We start from the raw sequence: 20,767 nt of genomic DNA, 5'->3' as shown, positions 1-20,767 counted from the left end.
TCGTTAATTAATTAATTAGTTTATTTTTTGTTTGTAATTGTTTTTTAATCTTCATTATTCACTTCAAGTTATTACAGTATGTCTCTATATACAGTCGTGGTCAAAGGTTTACATACACTTGTGAAGGACATAATGTCATGGCTGTCTTGAGTTTCCAATCTTTTCTACATCTCTTATTTTTTTGTGATAGAGTGATTGGAGCATATACTTGTTAGTCACAAAAAACATTTATGAAGTTTGGTTCTTTTATGAATTTATTATGGGTCTTCTGAAAATGTGACCAAATCTGCTGGGTCAAAAGTATACATACAGCAACATACATTATCAATTTTGGTTTTGTAGAAAAGTTACAATCAAATCAAATTAGCTTCATGGCATGGCCTCTTAACTTCATGTGAGTGATTATGATTGACGACACCTGGTGACTTCTCTGAGCCCATTTAAATAGGGCTCATGTGATGTAGTTATTAGACTCGGTTACAAACGCGACAATGGGAAAGTCAAAGGAACTCAGCACAGCAAAGTTTGCTGCTGATCACATGGACAAAGACAAGACCTTCTGGAGGAACGTTCTGTGGTCAGATGAAAACATTTTTTTTTAGCTGTTTGGCCACAATACCCAGCAATAAGTTTGGAGGAGAAAAGGTGAGGCCTTTAATCCCAGGAACACCACCCCTACCGTCAAGCATGGTGGTGGTAGTATTATGCTCTTGGCCTGTTTTTCTGCCAATGGAACTGGTGCTTTACAGAGAGTAAATGGAAAAATGAAAAAGGAGGATTACCTCCAAATTCTTCAGGACAACCTAAAATCATCAGCCCGGGGGTTGGGTCTTGGGCTCAGTTGGGTGTTCCAACAGGACAATGACCCCAAACACACGTCAAAAGTGGTAAAGGAATGGCTAAATCAGACTAGAATTAAGGTTTTGGAATGACCTTCCCAAAGTCCTGACTTAAACCCCATTGACAACATGTGGACAATGCTGAAGAAACAAGTCCAACAAATTTAGCTGAACTGCACCAATTTTGTCAAGAGAAGCGGTCAAAAATTCAACCAGAAGCTTGTGGATGGCTACCAAAAGCGCCGTTTTGCAGTGAAACTTGCCAAGGGATATATATATATATATATATATATATATATATATATATATATATATATATATATTGGTATATATATTTTATTTTATTTATTTATTTATTTTTAAATTAATTTTGGCCATTTGGGGCGCATTTCAATTTCTTACACACACTTGTTAATACATATGTTGGCCAGAGGGGGAGCACTTTTAAAACCGACACAGAGTCAATTTGAAAAATCCCTCCTTTTTGGGACCACCCTAATTTTGATAGATTTCATCACCAGTTGTGCAAATGAGACATTCTCTATTAGATGCAATGGTTTTCTGTATTGGGACCATGATTTCGATCCTAACTTGTTCACCGGTCCTCAAATGGAAGGTACTTTTCCTTGTTGATGTCTCAAGAAGGGTAGAAATACAAGCAAACACACACACACACACACACACACACACACACACACACACACACACACACACACACACAGGATGATGTATCCATGGTAACAGCAGGGTGTTTATATAAAGAGAGTTCTGCAAGTCCAAAGAGGGCGCCACCTGGTCGCTGTGCAGCCAGCAGGTAGGACGGAAAGACCGCATCTTTGTAGTGCAGTCCAGGCAGAGGAGCGTGCTTCTCTCAGCTAAGCTGATGAACAAGGGGGAGAACGCTTACGGAACCTCCATCCACATCTCCTCCTCAAAGAACCTCGTCTTCTCCAGCCTCATAGTCAAGGTGTGCGGGTGGAACGTTCTAGTGGGCCTTTTAGGGAGGACCAATGTAGACAAAACTTCCCTTCTTCCTCCAGGACCAGTCAGATATTCAGATTGAATGCTTCTCCGAAGGCCCGCTGGCCAATCAGAGGAGATGTAACATCAGCGCTCCGTTCATGAAGTTCTCGTCTCAGGTAAGCGGCGCCATAAAAAAAATAACTCCACATAGAAAAAGACAACATTTTTAGTTGGAGTTTTATTTTGAAAGGAATCCATTCTTTTGCTGTCCAGGTGGCTTTCCGTGTTGAGTTTGAGTTCAGTCCTTCTGTTTTTCTGGACCACCTTCGCATCGTCATGGTAGCCAGCAGGTGAGGGTTCATACAATTGGTGTGAAAGTAAGGATGGGTACTTTTCCTATTTGTACCTGGGAAACAATATCGGTACTAAACGGTAAAATGTTTTGGTTCTTTTGTGTGTGTTCAAGTGAAAATAAATGTCACTTTGTTGAGTAATAAAATGTAATTTTTTTAATTTAACATTTAAAAATGAGCTGATAATAAAAACTGTGCTGCCAAGGTGAGTCTCATTTGCAAGTATTGTAGATTTTGCACACAATTCCAATTCCAAGACGTTAGATGGCAGTAGTGTGTAGACTACTGCGTGTCAGGAAGTAGTCTTTGCCATTACGTTAAATGTGCCAATCTAGTTTTTTGTAGTGTCCTAAAAAGTGCTTATACTGTAAGTACTGTACTTATTACACACTACTTGTTTGTAACGTGCATCTCAGTCACCAAATTTGGAGGTGTTGAAAACGCCATGTAAAATCGCTAATGCTATTTGGTAGCATGCATATGGAATATCCAATGTAAATTTGCATTGAGGTAGCACATTTTAAAAAAATGGAGCCTTGTACATTCAAGCGTTTTCTATCAGGCCTACTTGTTTTGTTGCCTGAGCGCTTGTTTCCCCGCCAAGTGTTTGAGTCGGTGCCGAGTCTGCAAACGGACGGGACATCACGTGCCTATAAAAGAGTATAATTCAGAACCCAGCCCTATTTGAAAGTGTCTCGTCCTTGATGGTGGAATTTGGACAGTTTAAACGTGTTTTTAGTAAACACCACTGGGGGACACACACACTTTTGTGTGTCTGTAGCTTAAATGCAAATGAGTTGTGCTTGCCCAAAGAATGTGTCTGCACACATTCACTGTGTAAAGGATGACATGTATCACATACAACAATGTAACATTGAAGAGTGGGACAGGAGGTCTCAAATGTTAGCAACATTAGCACAGCTATTTCAGCCACAATGCTAACTAACATGCTACCTTAACCTATTTGCTGAAGAAAACAATCAAATAGTTACCACATTTTCGCCTTACTGATGAATAATTTGCACTAAATTAGTTTTTGCTTACAATTTTGTTGTACAATGTACAATGACAATAAATATATATTCTATTCTAATCTATTCTAATGCTTTATTTTAAGAGGTGTAGTGAAGCCTTTTATTATTATTATTATTATTATTTTTTTTTTTTACAAATTGTTGGCGGCCTCATCAAGATGCTATATAAATCTAATCTATTATTATTATAGAGGCGGTATAATTCCCATGAAGACGATCATGAAACCTCATAGACCTCAAAAGCGAGCATTTGAGCGCCTCCTTTTTATTGTTTATTGAGCATCCTCATTAGCCGACGCACAAACGCCAGGCTAGTCTTCCTGGGGTCCTTTCCAAAAGTTCAAAGTAAAATAATAATACACAGATAAAGTTACAAAACATACACAAATCAAATTCCAAATAAAAGAAAGGAAAATAAAATTCTCAAAATAATAAAATAAAATAACAGTACACAGATCCAGTTACAGAACATACGCAAATCCAGTTACAATAAAAGAAAGGAAAGAGAAAAAAGATTAAAAAATAATACGTTCTCAAACTGATAACATGAAAATTAACTCTTAAGTTCTTAAATGCTTTTTTACTGGGAATAGTCCTAATATTTAAATGAAGAGTATTCCATAATGAATTGCCTCTGTATACAACAATGCTTTTTATTGAATTAGTTCTTGGTCGTGGTAAGGCAAGTAGACCTTGAGTTGAAGCTCTAGTACTGTAGTGATAAACATCAGCATTATATCCAATCTACTTAAAAAGAGCTTTAGGGTACTTGTTATGAATAATGTTTCAAATAAATAACAATAAACTGCTGGATAATCTATGTATAACCTTCAGCCATCCAAGACAAGAATGCATACGGTCCACATTCGATCTATAAGAACAATCAAGAGTAAGTCTAGCGGCCCTATTTTGAGCTGTTTGTAATTTTGTAAACTCAACTTTGGGTGCAGAAGCCCAAATAACTGAACAATAATCCAGATGACACAACACCAATGTTTGTACTACCTGTCTGCGAATTGCAGGTGTTACATACGTAGCACATTTCCTAACAGCAGCTATACTTCTACCCTTTTTAGCGACAATTTGATTGATATATTCGGACCACGAAAGTGTATTACTAAGTGTAACACCCAAAAGTCTTACTTTATCCTCATGTTTGATAGATTGTCCTGAAATCTGTAAATTAGGTATAGGATTTTTTGCCAGACTATGTCGTGAACCAAAGACAATACTTTTTGTTTTTAAAATGTTTTAAAACCAGTCTACTACTTATAACCCACTCATTAACAGCATCTAAGTCCTTTGAGAGGACGGACTGAAGTTCTCCTATTGAAGAAGCAGAATGTTATAATGTGGTGTCATCAGCATACGGTACCAAACTGGAATTTTGAGTAACAAGAGGAAAATCATTTGTAAAAAATTGAAAATAGAAGTGGTCCCAAACAACTGCCTTGCGGCACACCACAGCACACTTTCTTAAAAGTGGAGCAAAAGAATGAAGCTGGTTATGGATTTTTTTCATGTTTCATAAACAGGCCTCAGGGACACATGACATAAAAATGTTGATGCGTCTCTGTTCCAGTGAAGGCGAAGATGTGTTTCCAGAAAACAACGACAATGACCTCATCCTCCCTCTTAAATACCAGATGGAGCTCCTCTTCACCACGTCAGTCAAGCACTCATAGCATCTTGTCGTTATTTTTATCTGCGCTCGGAGCCAACCAATGACGTGTGTTTGGCGTGTCATCAGAGATCAAAGCCCCGCCCGCTTTGAAATCCAGTCTTCCCAGGACGAGGACTTTTCCCCCTTCGTCGTCATGTCTTTCTACGTAAGTCACATTTGTGTTCGTACACCAGTGATCGCATGATCGCCAAGCAGAATCCCCCCCCGTGTAGCTCCAGAACCTGGCCTGGTTTCCCGTGCGGAATGTCTCCTTCGCCGCCGACGTTTGGGCCGTGACTCTCCAAGGCAACCGTCTGCTGAGCATCAGCGAGTTCAGCGTGGACCAGGTCGACGACCCCTTTTGTTAGCCGCGCCCCGTCTGGCGCTCGACTGAACGCCTCTCGTCTCCTCCGCAGACCACCGCCTCCTGCCTCCTGCCCGCAGCGGCCGATCAGGTGGCGAAAGCAGAGGACCTGAGTCACCTGACCCAGATGGTGAGTCCACTTGTTGGAGCAGAACAAACACGGTCAAACTCTTTGTGTGCGTGTGTAGAACCAGAGTAACAGTGCGAGCGTGGCGGTCCAGTGCCGACTGGATCTTCCCGCCTTCAAAAGGGTGAAGCTCACCCTAATAGGAAGACTCCACCGACCCGTCCTGCAGGCGGTGAGTCGTCCTCGCCCCTCTCGAGGACCACTCTTGGTCCACATGCTGATTGTGGAATTTTTGTCCTGACTCCTTCCAGGTCATCTTCAAGTCCCTGGAGGTGCTGGTCAGCGCCAGCGTCCACTTAGAACCGTCCGCTTCCTACTTTCTGCAGGAGGAGCGGCCTGTTCGACAGGTGATTGTGGTGATAGTTGTTGTTCATAATGGAGCCACTAGATCAGATTTAGAGGTCACCAAACTATGTCCTGCGTGCCAGATACGGCCTGCCAGTGTCCAAAAATTGATTATTATTTTTTTAATCTGTCCTTTTCTAGTCCATCCATCAATCCATTGTCTACTTTCTCGTGGTCTCTTAGCCGCTCAGGCAAATCATATTGTGTAAAAATACATTTTCCCATTGATAACGTGATGTCATCACGCACGCGCCGCCATGTTGGGCGAGCGCGCGGCAAGTGCGCACTCTTTCAGTCAATTAGTGCACGAGGAAAAAAAATGGCGAAATCGTTGGGGAAACGTAAAGTAGATTCCGAGCGTAGAGTTTTTAAACATCAGTGGGAATATTACTTTTTTTTGTTCAGTGTAAGGAGAAGGCAGTTTGTCTAATATGCAAAGATATATATATATATATATATATATATATATATATATATATATACTGTATATACACACGCATACACATATATACATGTGTGTGTGTGTGTGTGTGTGTGTGTGTGTATATATATATATATATATATATATATAAATATATATATATATATATATGTGTGTGTGTGTGTGTGTATATATATATATATATCAGTGACGTGCGGTGAGGTTGATGGCTGGTGAGGCGCTGACTTCATCACAGTCAGATTTACAAACATATGAACCCTAAAGAGTATCTTATTCACCATTTGATTGGCAGCAGTTAACGGGTTATGTTTAAAAGCTCATACCAGCATTCTTCCCTGCTTGGCACTCAGCCTCAAGGGTTTGAATTGGGGGTTAAATCACCAACAATTATTCCCGGGCGCGGCGCCGCTGCTGCCCACTGCTCCCCTCACATCCCAGGGGGTGATCAAGGGGATGGGTCAAATGCAGAGGACACATTTCACCACACCTAGTGTGTGTGACAATCATTGGTACTTTAACTCATTGGCGTTGTTAGGCCTATTTTAGGGGGGCTCAAGCCCCCCTAAAATAGGCCCACGAAGTGAGGGGAAACTGAGTGAATAATAACAGGTTATATGATTATTTATTTAAACTCATATTTGGGCCACTTTATAATGAATATGTCGGCATTTATTTGTAAAAAAAAACAAAAAACAAATTATTTAGGGGGCTTAAGAATATTTTAGGGGGGCTTGAGCCCCCCTAAAATAGGCCTAACAACGCCAATGAGTTAAAGTACCAATGATTGTCACACACACACTAGGTGTGGTGAAATTTGTCCTCTGCATTTGACCCATCCCCTTGATCACCCCCTGGGAGGTGAGGGGAGCAGTGGGCAGCAGCGGCGCTGCGCCCGCGAATAATTGTTGGTGATTTAACCCCCAATTCCAACCCTTGATGCTGAGTGCCAAGCAGGGAAGAATGCTGGTATGAGCTTTTAAACATAACCCGTTAACTGCTGCCAATCAAATGGTGAATAAGATACTCTTTAGGGTTCATATGTTTGTAAATCTGACTGTGATGAAGTCAGTGCCTCACCAGCCATCAACCTCACCGCACGTCACTGATATATATATATATATATATATATATATATATGTATATATGTATATATATATATATATATATATATATATATATATATATATATATATATATATATATATATATATATATATATATATATGTATATATGTATGTATGTATATATATGTATATGTATATATATATATATATATGTATATGTTTTTATGTATATATGTGTGTATGTACAGTCGTGATCAAAAGTTTACATACACTTGTAAAGAACATAATGTCATGGCTGTCTTGAGTTTCCGATAATTTCTACAACTAGTATTTGTTTGTGATAGAGTGATTGGAGCACATACTTGTTGGTCACAAAAAACTTTCATGAAGTTTGGTTCTTTTATGAATTTATTATGGGTCTACTGGAAATGTGACCAAATCTGCTGGGTCAAAAGTATACATACAGCAATGTTAATATTTGGTTACATGTCCCTTGGCAAGTTTCACTGCAATAAGGCGCTTTTGGTAGCCATCCACAAGCTTCTGGTTGAATTTTTGACCACTCCTCTTGACAAAATTGGTGCAGTTCAGCTAAATGTGTTGGTTTTCTGACATGGACTTGTTTCTTCAGCATTGTCCACACGTCAGGACTTTGGGAAGGCCATTCTAAAACCTTAATTCTAGCCTGATTTAGCCATTCCTTTACCACTTTAACGTGTGTTTGGGGTCATTGTCCTGTTGGAACACCCAACTGCGCCCAAGACCCAACGTCCTGGCTGATGGTTTTAGGTTTTCCTGAAGAATTTGGAGGTAATCCTCCTTTTTCATTGTCCCATTTACTCAATATGTATATTTTTTAAAAGCCCGGCCCCTGGCCACATTTTTTTTAACCCAATGCGGCCCCCAGGTTAAAAAGTTTGGGGAGCCCTGCACTAGATGTCTGATAAAATGTCAGAACGTGACATTTCCCCCTATGATTTCTTCCTGTATAGATGACGATTGAGTTGAGGAAAAACCAGGATGCGGTCGACATTTCGGCCAGGGTCGTCCTGGGAAGCTCAGTGGGGGGGTTGCTGCTACTGGCCATGTTGGTGCTGGCTCTGTGGAAGGTACGTGCACGCTACACACGTACACATCCACTGTGGAGTTTTGTTTTTGTTCACAAAGCGCTTTCCGTGCACAGGTTGGCTTCTTTAACAGGAGTAGGCGGAGCCAGCCGCCAATGGGAAGCAGGTAGGGGCGCTGTGAAGGATGCTGGTCAAAATGGCGGCTGGACTCGATGACGGGATTTTAGCCGCCATTGTTGATGTTTATGTTCTTTGCGAGAGGGCGGAGCTTGCATTTTTCAAGGACAGGCTGAGCACACCCGCAGTCACTCACCAAGGCCTCCTGCTGGTTGGCTGCTTGCGGTACAGGTCATAAAAGTAACGCGGACTGTTTCATACAAGTTGGACTGCAAAGTTAGCGTTCATTATTAGCTCTGCGGTCTTTTCATTTGTGGCAATGTTAGCTTCTTCTAAGGCAGGGATGTCCAAACTTTTCCCACTGAGGGCTTCACACTGAAAAATCAAAGCATGCAGGGGCCATTCAGATATTTAAATTTTCAAAACCATACATTGTTTTGGGTTTTTTTAAACTCGAGGGCTCCCCTTAAGTTTGGTCCTGGGGACCCAGAAGGATCTCAGTCATAAAAATTGTAAAAAATTATTAATAGATTAATATTCTGTAGATTAACTTTGTCGATTCAAAGTTTTAATTATTTTTTGTTTTATGACTTGTGTAAATAAAAACGTTTTAATGGCAAAATATGCAATATATCTCCCCCCAAAAATGTCAAAGTGGAATATTTTGATGTGAAGTAATTGGGAGTTTTAAGTAATTCATAACATTTGTTTTGATTTCTTATTTTTACGCAAAGACAGTTTTAAAAATACCGCTAAAATTCTTGAGGAACTAAAAGGGCCCAATTAAATGTTCCAAATAAGTCATACATTATTTTTCCATTTGACTCTCAAGGTTTGAATCTCCAGAGTCTTGATCAACTTCAGATCCATCCGTCGATTACAAGTTTTTGTTTTATGTTTTATTTTGCTTGATTCAAGCCATTTGTCAAAGAAAACTTTTTTTAATGGCAAACACACACCGTGCAATGTTTTCTCCCAAAGATATTTCAAAGTGGAATATTTGATGTGAAGTAATTGGAGCCTTCAGTAATTCATAAAATTATTGTTTTTTGATTCATAATTTTACTATGCAATGACAGTTTTTAAAGACTGTTATCAGTCAACACCTGTTTGCTCTTTTTTTGTATTAGTATTTTTAGACAGTGCCATGGGCCATTAAAAAAATATTTGCGGTCCGCACTTTGGACACCTTCGTTCTCAAGCCTACCTGTCAATCAAAGGGTAGCACCGCCTATACCAAGCATCGTCAAGCCACCATTGCAGTAATGGCGCCCCCTGCTGGACATTCGATTACAACTTGGCACTTTACATTTTAATGCCTTTCAGAGCACCAGAGTGCGGTGTTAAGAAGACAAAAAACATATGTTTTTAAAAATGTCTTGCTCTTTTAATGAGTCTTCAGTTTTCTTGCACGTAGATTTTTTTTTTTTTTACAATCTGTAAATAAAAAAACATGTTTAACATCTCGTTGGAAGTTATGTTAATACACGACACACTGCCCCCTGCTGGACATATCAAGAAAAAGCAGGTTTGAGGCACTTGGCATAGTTGGATGCGAGGTGATCCACTTGATTAAATTAAATGTTACACACAATCAGTTTGTCACAAGGAGTAAAAATTCATTTGAGAAACAAACTGCAATTCTCACAAATCACTCGAGTTCTGGGTTTTAACTTGTGGGCGGAGTCACCGGATGATAAAGGTTAGGTCAGTGCATAGCATGTAGCTTCCTGGTTAACATTCACTTTATAAAGTAAATAAAAACACTCACAGAAGTTAAAGATGCCTATAAAGTGAATTCTAGCATCAGCGCTAACGTAGCATATGACCATGAACTTTTTCTGAAAGACAGAGCAGCAAAGACACGTTAATCAGCGTGTCGGAAAAATAAATAGACTCTTCTTACATTTTTTCAAGTCCAAACAAACAAAAAAAAAGATGGTTAAAAGCAATTAGCTTCATTAAAAATGTGACGCAAGGGGGAAAACATTTTTTTTTTTCAAGGAAACCGTCCAAGCAACAAAAAAACAAAATCAGTGGAACTCCACAAACTCCTCGAGGCTTTTGGGGATCTGGTTTCGGTAGGTGATGCGGTGGCGCCGCACAGCGCGGGCCGCCAGGCACTTGAGGCTCATCTTCATCTGCGTCTTGAGGAGGATCTCTGACACGCCCGTCGTGCTCTTGTCCAGCGGCGTCTTCTTCTGCTTGTTGGTCCTGTCGGTGTGTGCGCCCGCCTCCACAAGGTTGATGATGATGGCGTGCAGCGTGAGGAAGTCGCTGATGGGCCGGTTGTACTGCACAATGACGTGCAGCGGCGTGTTGCCCTCGTGGTCGACTGCATTGACGGGCGCGCCGCAGTCCAGCAGCAGCTTGGTGACCTGCGCGTTGGGAAAGCTGCACACGTCGTTGGTGTGGAAGTCGTCCACGGGCGTGCTGGAGCTGATGGCCAGGTGGAGAAGCGAGGCGCCCTCACGAGAGCGGGGGTCCAACTGGATCACGTCGTACACGTGTTTGTTGATGCGCACGCGCTCCTCGTCGCCGCACGGCGTCTTGGTGGCGATGCAGGCGAGGTAGAGAAAGGTGAAGACGTTGGACTCGTAGTTTTCCGCCGCCTGGGGCAGCTCGCTGTCGGCGGCGATGTCTACGCGCGCCGCGCTCCGGCGGATTTCCAGCGCGCTGCAGCCCAGGACCTGCTCCACCGCCGCTGCCGCCAGCCGCTCCTTCAGGTGAAGCATCTGCGAGAAGACCTGGGCGAAGCGCAGCAGGTCCTTGTGGGTGTTGCGGTTTCCTCGCTGGCGGAGGCGCAGCGCGTGCAACCACAGCTTGATGCACTGCTCAAACTCCATGTTGTCGGCGTAGACGGCGCCGCGGTAGATGATGGGGTGGGACACGTCCATGCTGTCCGAGCCCAGAATGCGTTCACGAATCATCAGGCCCTCCATGTGCAAAGCGTCGCGGTCTGATTGGATGGCGTCCAGCTCCGCCAGCGTTTGGCACTCGTGGCGCCCGCCGTATGCCTCAATGGGCGGCGACGGCTCCTTGACGATGACATTGTACGGGTCACGATAGCGCTCCTCCATGGCGGTATGTAGGTAATGGTACGTCTTGATGATGTCGTAGTTCTCACGGTGGTTGGCGAAGGAGGCGCCCAGCAGCTCCAGCGCTTCAATACGGCCCCGCGGCTCGCAGTTAGCATGCGCCAGCAGCAGCTCCACCACGTCCGCCTTGCAGCTCTCCGCCGCCACCTTCAGCGGCGTCATCCCGTGTCCGTTCACGGCCATGACCGCCTGCCGCCTCACCAACTCCGCCACTATGCTCAGGTGGCCCGCCTCAGCGGCAAAGTGCAGAGCGGTGGCGCCGCAGTGGGCCTTGGCGTCGGGGTCGGCGCCGTGCTCCAGCAGGAAGCTGACCACGTCGGCGTGGCCTTTGTAGGCGGCGATCATGAGGCAGGTGTTGTTGTACTTGTTGGTGATGCTGATGTCGGCGTCGTGCTCCACCAGGAAGCGCACGATGTCCAGGCGCCCGTCGAAACATGCCGCCCGCAGCGGCGTGGAGTTGGTGATGGTGGTGTGGTTGACGTTGGCGTCGTGGTTCACCAGCAGACGCACCGCCTCAAACTGCCCCGCCCCTGCCGCGCACCACAGCGCCGTGGCTCCGTCGATCACATAGCTGTGGGTGAAAGGTCACAGGGTCACTTGTCATCATTTACTGGCGACATCAGAATGGGCGTGGTCAACAAGGCAAACCAGTTTCTATGAGTTTTTGGCGCCCAACAATGATAGGTCAGAGGCTAAAGCTATCATTCAGCACTATTACAAGGTTTCTGTAGATATCAGCAAATCTAATGAATGCTTTTAATCCCACTTAAATCAGACTTAATGCTCATGTATTGTCCGTGTAGACCAGGAGTCGGCAACCTTTACCAGTCAAAGAGCCATTTTGACCAGTTTCACAAATTATAGAAAACAATGGGAGCCGCAAAATGTTTTTGAAATTTTAAATGAAATAACACTGCATACGAAGTTGTTTTTTTTGCTTTGTGCTATGTATAACCAGGGGTCTCAGACACACTGCCAACACTTTTATGTGGAATTTGAATGCTGGTGCGGCACGCGAGTTTTAATTGAATGGCGCTTGTCAATGTCATGCGTGCCGTGATAGTACAGCATATAGCACCCACTACGGTCAGCGTGCCTGATCAGCCACACGTTGTATGAGGCTTTCGCTTTACTCACGTGGGCAACAGCAAGGCATACTTGGTCAACAACCACACAGCTCACACTGACGGTGGCAGTATAAAAAAAACAAAAAACTTTAACACTCTTACTAATAATGCGCCACACTGTGAACCCACACCAAACAAGAATGACAAACAAATTTCGGGAGAACATCTGCACCGTAACACAACAAAAACACAACATGACAAATACCCAGAATCCCATGCAGCTCTAACTCTTCCGGGTTGATGTGTGAGGGAACAGGGTTGGGGTGGGGGCGGGGTTTGGTGGTAGCAGGAGTGTATAATGTAGCCCGGAAGAGTCAGGGCTGCATGGGATTCTGGGTGTTTGTTATGTTGTGTTTATGTTGTGTTAAGGTGCAGATGTTCTCCCGAAATGTGTTTGTCATTCTTGTTTGGTTTTGGTTCAAAGTGTGGCGCATTATTAGTAAGAGTGTTAAAGTTGTTTTATATGACCACCGTCAGTGTAACCTGTGTGGCTGTTGATCAAGTATGCCTTGCTGTCACGTACGTCTGCAGGCAAAATATGTGTATTGTATAACATGTGTTGGACTGGCACTCTATTAATACAGATTGTAGTGGGCGCCAAATGTTGTACCATTATGGCACACCCTTATTATAGCCGTAAGGGTGAAAATCGGTGAATATTAATCCCAGGAGTTTACTGCGAGAGGTACTGAATTCCGGAAGTCTCACGGGAAAATTTGGGGGTTCAGCAAGTAAGCTGCTGAGCCGCATCAGAGTGATCAAAGAGCCGCATGCGGCTCCGGAGCCGCGGGTTGCCGACCCCTGGTGTAGACAAAATTGTAAGCAATTGACAATGATAATCTGAGAAATTGACATTACCTGTTACTCACAAGACTGTGTAATCTGAGAATGTATTTTTATTAATTTGAGAATGTATTTTTATTAATTTATTTTTTTGTAGTGGCAGCTGCCACGACGCCGTGGCGACAGCAGAAGTTGCTTGTCACGCCAAAGAAGTTTGGCACCGTAAACTGCTGCCTGTCTTTAATCCCCAACTTGTGCTTAGCTAATAGTGTGTGTAATTACACCCGTATTAAATGTTTTTAATGCCCCTGGTAATTGAAATTAATGTTTTTGTTAAGGCCGTTTAACGCCTTTATTTTCACAAAAAAAAGTAATGACTTTTAATGCTTTTTAATGACCTGCAGTAAACCTGTATTAAGCAAACCCAAGATGACTAGATTATTATTATTTGTATTTTCTTCACAGCAGATTGATCCAAAATGTTTTTATTATTAATGAAAGGCAGGACAGTATCCGTCAATACTCCTCTAAATAACGTTTTACCAAACGTGTGTATTTATTGTGTTGCACAAATAAGTTGTATAAAATATCTATATATTTTTGGGGAATTTTGCCTATCATTCACAATCCTTATATAATACAAGAACACAGGTTTATCTTCTTTTTATTCATTCTAATTCGTAAAATAAGGCAGGTACGAGGTGGCTTGGATGCAGCTCATGAGAGTAATCTTTTGCGTCTATAACCAAAACATCCAAAACCCGCCAACAATACTCCATTTTGATCTTGTGACCTGAATGTTAGCCAAGTATTAGCATTATTGTTATTGTTAAAAAAAACGCTGATGTAGGCATATTGAGCCGTATTGCTGCATCGAATCTGAGTTGTTGAAAGTTATTTTCTCGATTATAAATCACGCGTCTCACCTGTATAGCAGAGGGATGTGTCGTAAACCGAGAAGTTGGTCAACTTTGACTTTGAAATTGACACGGAGATGGCGAGAAAGACACTAAAAAAACGCTCTTTTGCTGCATTTTTTTGTAACTATGGGAGTATTAATTCATCTAAACAGGAAGATATAAACATCCCATCAGTCGGCATTCCAATGCGAGCAGACGTTGTACAGTAAGTGATTGTTTTAAATGTTTGTGGTTTGTTTATCTTGTTCAACAAAAGTGTTTCATTGAAGCCAGATCTGTTTAGCACGTAGCTTCTGAAACTTGTTGCTCATCCTCTTTATATTCAGACTCAAAATTATAAGGTTCTGCATCATCATTTTGTCCCAAAGTAATACCTCATGAAGTCTCCATGATTAGTAGTGTTGTTGAAGGGTAAAGTTAAAAAAGTTAAAGTACCAATGATAGTCACACACACTAGGTGTGGTGAAATTAACCTCTGCATTTGACCCATCCCCTTGTTCTCCCCCTGGTAAGTGAGGGGAGCAGTGAGCAGCAGTGGTGGTCGCGCCCGGGAATCATTTTCGTGATTTAACCCCCAATTCCAACCCTTGATGCTGAGCGCCAAGCAGGGAGGTAATGGGTTCCATTTTTATAGTCTTTGGTATGACTCGGCCGGGTTTTGAACTCACGACCTACCGATCTCAGGGCGGACATTCGAACCACAAGGCCACTAGGCAGGTGGAAAAGCGAACATTGTGGTATGCCTGTGAAATGAATATGCCGCCGTATGCTTGAAATGACCAAATACATAAATATTATGTTATTATGAAAGTGAAATGTCTGTTACTACATTACATATATACTGTACTTGCAGCATGTATGTATAAAAAAAGTTGGAGGGTTTTAGATGTTTTTTAGAGCGCTTCATAGGCGGAATAGAGAGGCTACAATTGGCTCTATTGTTAGCTGACTTTTGCTCGCGGTTATTTACGACTTAGAATGCCTTTTAAAATAGAAAATATGTGTTATTGTCGTACATAATTATTGTGAATAGCAGACAAAGTAAGAAAAAAATGTGCAGTTCCCCTTTAATGATTACCGTATTTTTCGGATTATAAATCGCTCCGGAGTATAAATCGCACCGGCCGAAAATGCATAATAAAGAAGGAAAAAAACATATATAAGTCGCACTTGAGTATAAGTCGCATTTTTTGGGGAAATTTATTTGATAAAATTCAACACAAAGAATAGACATTTGAAAGGCAATTTAAAATAAATAAAGAATAGTGAACGTCGCTTACGACAGAGTCACTACTTCCAGCTTGTAACCTGCAGTATATGATTTCCTTTTCGGTGCCATTTTTGTTCAGCCCTTTTCAGTTTTTATAAGTTACTGCCAATGTTGAAATTATACATGTTCATAGGTACAGAAGTAGCGGGTAGCATCTTTTTTTCCACAATGCACTTCTGCCATGACCCGCCCCCGCCAAATTTTTATTGCTTGACGTGTGTGTGTGTGACGATTGCTGATATACGCCTAGTCTCTTACGTGAATGAGATAAATAATATTATTTGATATTTTACGGTAATGTGTTAATAATTTCACACATAAGTCGCACCCCCGACCAAACTAAGTGTACAGCTCTGGTAAAGGGTACATTCGCACCCACCTGCACAAATGTACTTCAAAATGTAACAATCAAAATAAATATGACTTTTTTTTTGTTTACTAGGGCATGCATGTATAATATGCATTAGTTTGACCATTTAAAATCAGCGATAATAAAAAGGAGATGCTTGGAAATAGCATAAAAATGCCCCCAAAACTTGGAAAAAACGCGATTCATAGCGTTACTTTTTGGTGTAACCACCATGAGCGTTCTGTTCAGGTATATTTCTTTTACATTTTGATAAATCATCATATTTATGTATTACTAAAATTAAATAGGTATTGATCTATCTTTAAGCTGTGTGTATTTGATTTCAGTTTGCTTTTGACATCTTATTTAGAATTGTAGTTGAAACTTTTACAACCTTGTGTTGCGCTCATGATGGCGTAACCAAACTAGATTTCATTTAATGATCTTATTTTTAATATTTATTCCCTTTTTTACATTTAGTATATTTAAATATACTGTGTTTTATGCTTTTTTCTTTTTGGAACATGTACTATACATATAATCAGTGTTGGGACTAATGCGTTACTGTAACGCCGTTAGTTTCGGCGGTAACTAGTAATCTAACGCGTTATTTTTTATATTCAGTAACTCAGTTACCGTTACTACATGATGCGTTACTGCGTTATTTTACGTTATTTTTGATGTAGTATCGGCTAGAAACTGAAGATCTGAGTGTGTTTTATTGCAGCGAAGCAGTGACGTGCTTCTGAATCTTCCTCTGCGCTCTGTGTGTGTGTCTGGGTGGGGGGGTGGGGGGGGTGCGCAATACAACGTAAACCGTTGGCCTACCAAAAAGTAACCACAGAACACTATCGGTATAGCGTTCTGTGGTTACTTTTTGGTTGGCCAAGCGGACGTGACGACAGGCTGTCCTTACTCAGGTCCGCACGGACCTGGAGGGGGCGTGCCTTAAGTCCGGCTGGAAATCGGGAGAAATTTGGGAGAATGGTTGTCCCGGGGAGAGGCACTGAAATTTGAGAGGATTGGCAAGTATTAGATATTCTCACTTCTTTTCTTTTGTCGAGCACAAAGAAAATAACATTTTAGTTAAATGTAACTTGTGTCTTGGATCAAAGATCCCGTCTACTGCCCAAAACAACAATTAAAATCTGCTTGGTTAGGCTTTGTGTATGTCACGTGGGCCTTCCTTGGGTGAAGTCAGGTTTACAGCTATGTTGTTATTATGCTGTTTGTTACTTATGTAGTTATGTTGCAGCTATTTAAAATAGTTTTGTCAATTTGTTCTGGCCTGAAATAAATTGGCCCTTTGAAACATATCTTTGTCTTTGTGTGTTGTATGTAGACCACATTGCTTAGCAGAATTCAGTGATGCAAATGCATGTCAAGTTGATCAACAGATTGTATTATTCTCCAGTTCAAAAACAGTACTGAAATGAAGGCTAAAAGTGCATTAATGGGAGCTTTAAAAAAAAAAAGAGTAGAAGTAGTAACTAAATAGTTACTTTTCACAGTAACGCATTACTTTTTGGTGTAAGTAACTGAGTTACTTTTGAAATAAAGTGACTAGTAACTGTAACTAGTTACTGGTTTTCAGTAACTAACCCAACACTGCATATAATACAATGAAGTCCCATATAAAATTATGTTTCAAGCAATACTTTAATTTTGCTTTTGAAAGTAACATATATATATATATATATATATATATATATATATATATATATATATATATATATATATATATACCGTATTTTCCGCACTATAAGCCGCACCTAAAAACCACAAATTTTCACAAAAGCTGACAGTGCGGCTTATAACCCGGTGCGCCTTATATATGGATTAATATAAATATTTATTTTCATAAAGTTTCGGTCTCGCAACTACGGTAAACAGCCGCCATCTTTTTTCCCCGTAGAAGAGGAAGCGCTTCTTCTTCTATGGTAAGCAACTGCCAAGGTAAGCACCCGCCCCCGTAGAAGAGGAAGCGCTTCTTCTTCTACGGTAAGCAACCACCCGCCCGCGTAGAAGAAGAAGCGCGCGGGTATTACGTTTCATTTCCTTTGTGTGTTCCATGTTGATATACGACTCCATGCGCGCCCACATCACAGATGGTGTCAAAAAACAAGTGAAGCACACAAATACAACACTCGCCGTCATTCCGGGTGGATTAACCAAAGAACTCCAACCGCTCGATATTGGTGTCAACAGGGCATTTAAAGCACGACTGCGAACGGCGTGGGAACAATGGATGACCGAAGGCGAACACACCTTCACTAAGACAGGGAGACAGCGCCGGACGACATACGCCAACATCCGCCAGTGGATCGTAAATGCCGGGGCGGATATTTCGGTCACAACTGTGGTCCGAGCTTTCCGGAAGGCAATGACTTCGACGAGATCCCGTATTCGCCCAACTTTTTAATTCGGACACCGAAGGAGAAGAATTCGAGGGATTTATGAATGAAGAATAACTTCAGAAAGTGAGCGTTATGTTTATTTTGTGTGTTGTGACATTAACGTTCGAGCAACATTAAGTTATTGATGTTATTGCTCTGCACTATTTTGAATTTTACTATGTTTGTAATTGCACATTTGCACATTACCGTACATTTTGGGAGTGAACAGAGTTGTTAGAACGCTGGTTTTTAATATATTATTAAAGTTTGACTGACCTATCTGACTGTTTTTTTGACATTCCCTTTAGCGCAGTTAGATGCGGCTTATAACACGGGGCGGCTTATAGGGGGACAAAGTTTTGAAATATGCCGTTCATTGAAGGCGCGGCTTATAACCCAGGGCGGCTTATGGTGCGGAAAATACGGTATATATATATATATATATATATATATATATATATATATATATATATATATATATATATATATATATATATATATATATTATTCTGTACACATATTAGGTATATATTTGTATATATGTTAGATTTGTTATCGCTATTTTAGTCTATTTATACCTGCATTGTCCTTTCCATCCTTACACTTTCCATCATTGTAACTGAGCTACTGTGTTCATCAATTTCCCTTGTGGATCATTAAATTTTGTCTAAGTCTAAGTCTAACACTCCAATGTCCATTAGTGGAGCTGTACACATGTTTAAAACTACGACTTGTAATCCAAAAAATACGGTATGTGGACACAGGAATTATTTGTTCCGTGTTTTATTCTTTTTACACTCACTATAAACAAGCTTATGGCGAAAAATTCCTAAATAATGTTATGTTTTGGAAAAACGACCAAGTAAACACTAAAGTAACGGTATCGACACCTCGAGCTTGATTGCACATTACTAGGTCAGAGGTTATTACTAAAATTAAATAGGTATTGATCAATCTTTAAGCTGTGTGTATTTGATTTCAGTTTGCTTTTGACATCTTATTTAGAACTGTAGTTGAAACTTTTACAACCTTGTGTTGCGCTCATGATGGCGTAACCAAACTAGATTTCATTTAATGATCTTATTTTGAATATGTATTCCCTTTTTTACATTTAGTATATTTAAATATACTGTGTTTTATGCTTTTTTCTTTTTGGAACATGTACTATACTTATAATACAATAAAGTCCCATATACAATTATGTTTCTAGCAATACTTTAATTTTGCCTTTGAAAGTAACATATATATATATATATATATATATATATATATATATATATATATATATATATATTATTCTGTACTCATATTAGGTATATATTCGTATATATGTTAGATTTTGTATCGCTATTTTAGTCTATTTATACCTGCATTGTCCTTTCCATCCTTACGCTTTCCATCATTGTAACTGAGCTACTGTGTTCAACAATTTCCCTTGTGGATCATTAAAGTTTGTCTAAATCTAAGTCTAACACTCCAATGTCCATTAGTGGAGCTGTACACATGTTTAAAACTGCGACTTATAATCCAAAAAAAATACGGTATGTGGACACAGGAATTATTTGTTCCGCGTTTTATTCTTTTTACACTCACTATAAACAAGCTTATGGCGAAAAATCCCGAAATAATGTTATGTTTTGGAAAAACGACCAAGTAAAAAGTAACGGTATCGACACCTCGAGCTTGATTGCACATTACTAGGTCAGAGGTTAGAATCTCGTCAACAAGAAATAAAAACAAGTCCACTAGACGTACCCGTCGAACTTTACGGTCCCCGTCTGCTCGGTGTCCACTCTGTAGTGATCCAAGAGCAGGCGGACTACCTTGTCGTGGCCGTTGCAGGCGGCAATGATGAGCGGTGTGGACCTCTGGCCGGCCAGCTGGGTCACATAGCCCAACAGAAAGCGGGTCTCCACCTCGGAGTGGTTGAGCAGCAGCGCGGCCAGGGTCAGGACCCGACCTTCGCTCGCTGCCTTGTACACGTACCCGGCCAGGGACTCCATGTGAGCCCGACTCGTCGCCACAAGCTCCGCTTTGCTGGAGACTGCTGCCCGCAATGTCCACCCCGGAGCCAGCCGCCTCCCATTAAAATGTCCGAACAGACTCCGGTGCTCGCATGAAAAACGTACGGTCTCCGTTGTGAGCGTCAGCGTGAATAAATGGGGCAGAGGGGACGTTACTTCCACACGGTATCGGCGGTCGTCCAGCTTCTGCTTTAGCAAACGGCAGCTGAGCTAGCTGGCTAGCCTGCTAACGTTAGCGAGAAAGACGTAAACCCGCCCCCCAAATACTACTTTTAAAACACAAGAAAAACTTTAATCTCACTTTAATCTCATTGTAACTTTTCCTTTTGTAAATAAAAAAAATTAAAGAGCGAGTAAAACATGAACAAAAAAGCAGTAACCTCTCGCTAACTATCGGGTTGCCGGAAGTGAAGTCCGCCGT

The 20,767-nt window shown here is 41.3% G+C and overlaps 2 protein-coding genes across 3 annotated transcripts in view; one reads left to right on the top strand and one right to left on the bottom strand.

Annotated features, from left to right (window-relative positions):
• Positions 1 to 9,836, top strand: part of itga11b (integrin, alpha 11b) — a 23,262-nt gene extending 13,426 nt beyond the window's left edge. Inside the window, exons 21-31 of one of the 2 annotated variants that reach the window (XM_061924377.2) lie at positions 1,602 to 1,806; positions 1,880 to 1,978; positions 2,076 to 2,152; positions 4,772 to 4,855; positions 4,940 to 5,018; positions 5,086 to 5,199; positions 5,269 to 5,346; positions 5,405 to 5,515; positions 5,595 to 5,690; positions 8,188 to 8,304; positions 8,379 to 9,836. In XM_061924377.2, coding sequence (XP_061780361.2) covers positions 1,602 to 1,806; positions 1,880 to 1,978; positions 2,076 to 2,152; positions 4,772 to 4,855; positions 4,940 to 5,018; positions 5,086 to 5,199; positions 5,269 to 5,346; positions 5,405 to 5,515; positions 5,595 to 5,690; positions 8,188 to 8,304; positions 8,379 to 8,432 — 1,114 coding nt within the window. In that variant the 3' untranslated portion in view covers positions 8,433 to 9,836. Of the gene's footprint in view, positions 1 to 1,601; positions 1,807 to 1,879; positions 1,979 to 2,075; positions 2,153 to 4,724; positions 4,856 to 4,939; positions 5,019 to 5,085; positions 5,200 to 5,268; positions 5,347 to 5,404; positions 5,516 to 5,594; positions 5,691 to 8,187; positions 8,305 to 8,378 lie in introns of those variants that run through there. The other variant, XM_061924378.2, reaches the window with a different exon arrangement.
• fem1b (fem-1 homolog b) lies at positions 9,743 to 20,767 on the bottom strand. Its single transcript, XM_061925011.2, has 2 exons — positions 20,078 to 20,767; positions 9,743 to 12,048 (listed from the first exon to the last, which is right to left on the bottom strand). The coding sequence occupies exons 1-2, from the start codon at positions 20,323 to 20,325 to the stop codon at positions 10,413 to 10,415; spliced, it is 1,884 nt and encodes a 627-aa protein (XP_061780995.2). The 5' UTR covers positions 20,326 to 20,767; the 3' UTR covers positions 9,743 to 10,412.

The sequence above is a fragment of the Nerophis lumbriciformis genome, linkage group LG29 (assembly GCF_033978685.3).
Source record: "Nerophis lumbriciformis linkage group LG29, RoL_Nlum_v2.1, whole genome shotgun sequence".
NCBI classification, from domain to species: Eukaryota; Metazoa; Chordata; class Actinopteri; order Syngnathiformes; family Syngnathidae; genus Nerophis; species Nerophis lumbriciformis.
The sequence above is the reverse complement of the archived record's forward strand: the minus strand, read 5'-3'. Positions and strand labels throughout refer to the sequence as shown.

What these genes read in the sequence shown, in the direction of transcription:
- fem1b (XM_061925011.2), bottom strand. Translation starts at nt 20,325, where the DNA reads ATGGAGTCCCTGGCCGGGTACGTGTACAAGGCAGCGAGCGAAGGTCGG. An exon ending in GGGACCGTAAAGTTCGACGG is followed by an intron (nt 12,049 to 20,077) that starts GTACGTCTAGTG and finishes TTTCACCCACAG; the next exon opens with CTATGTGATCGACGGAGCCA.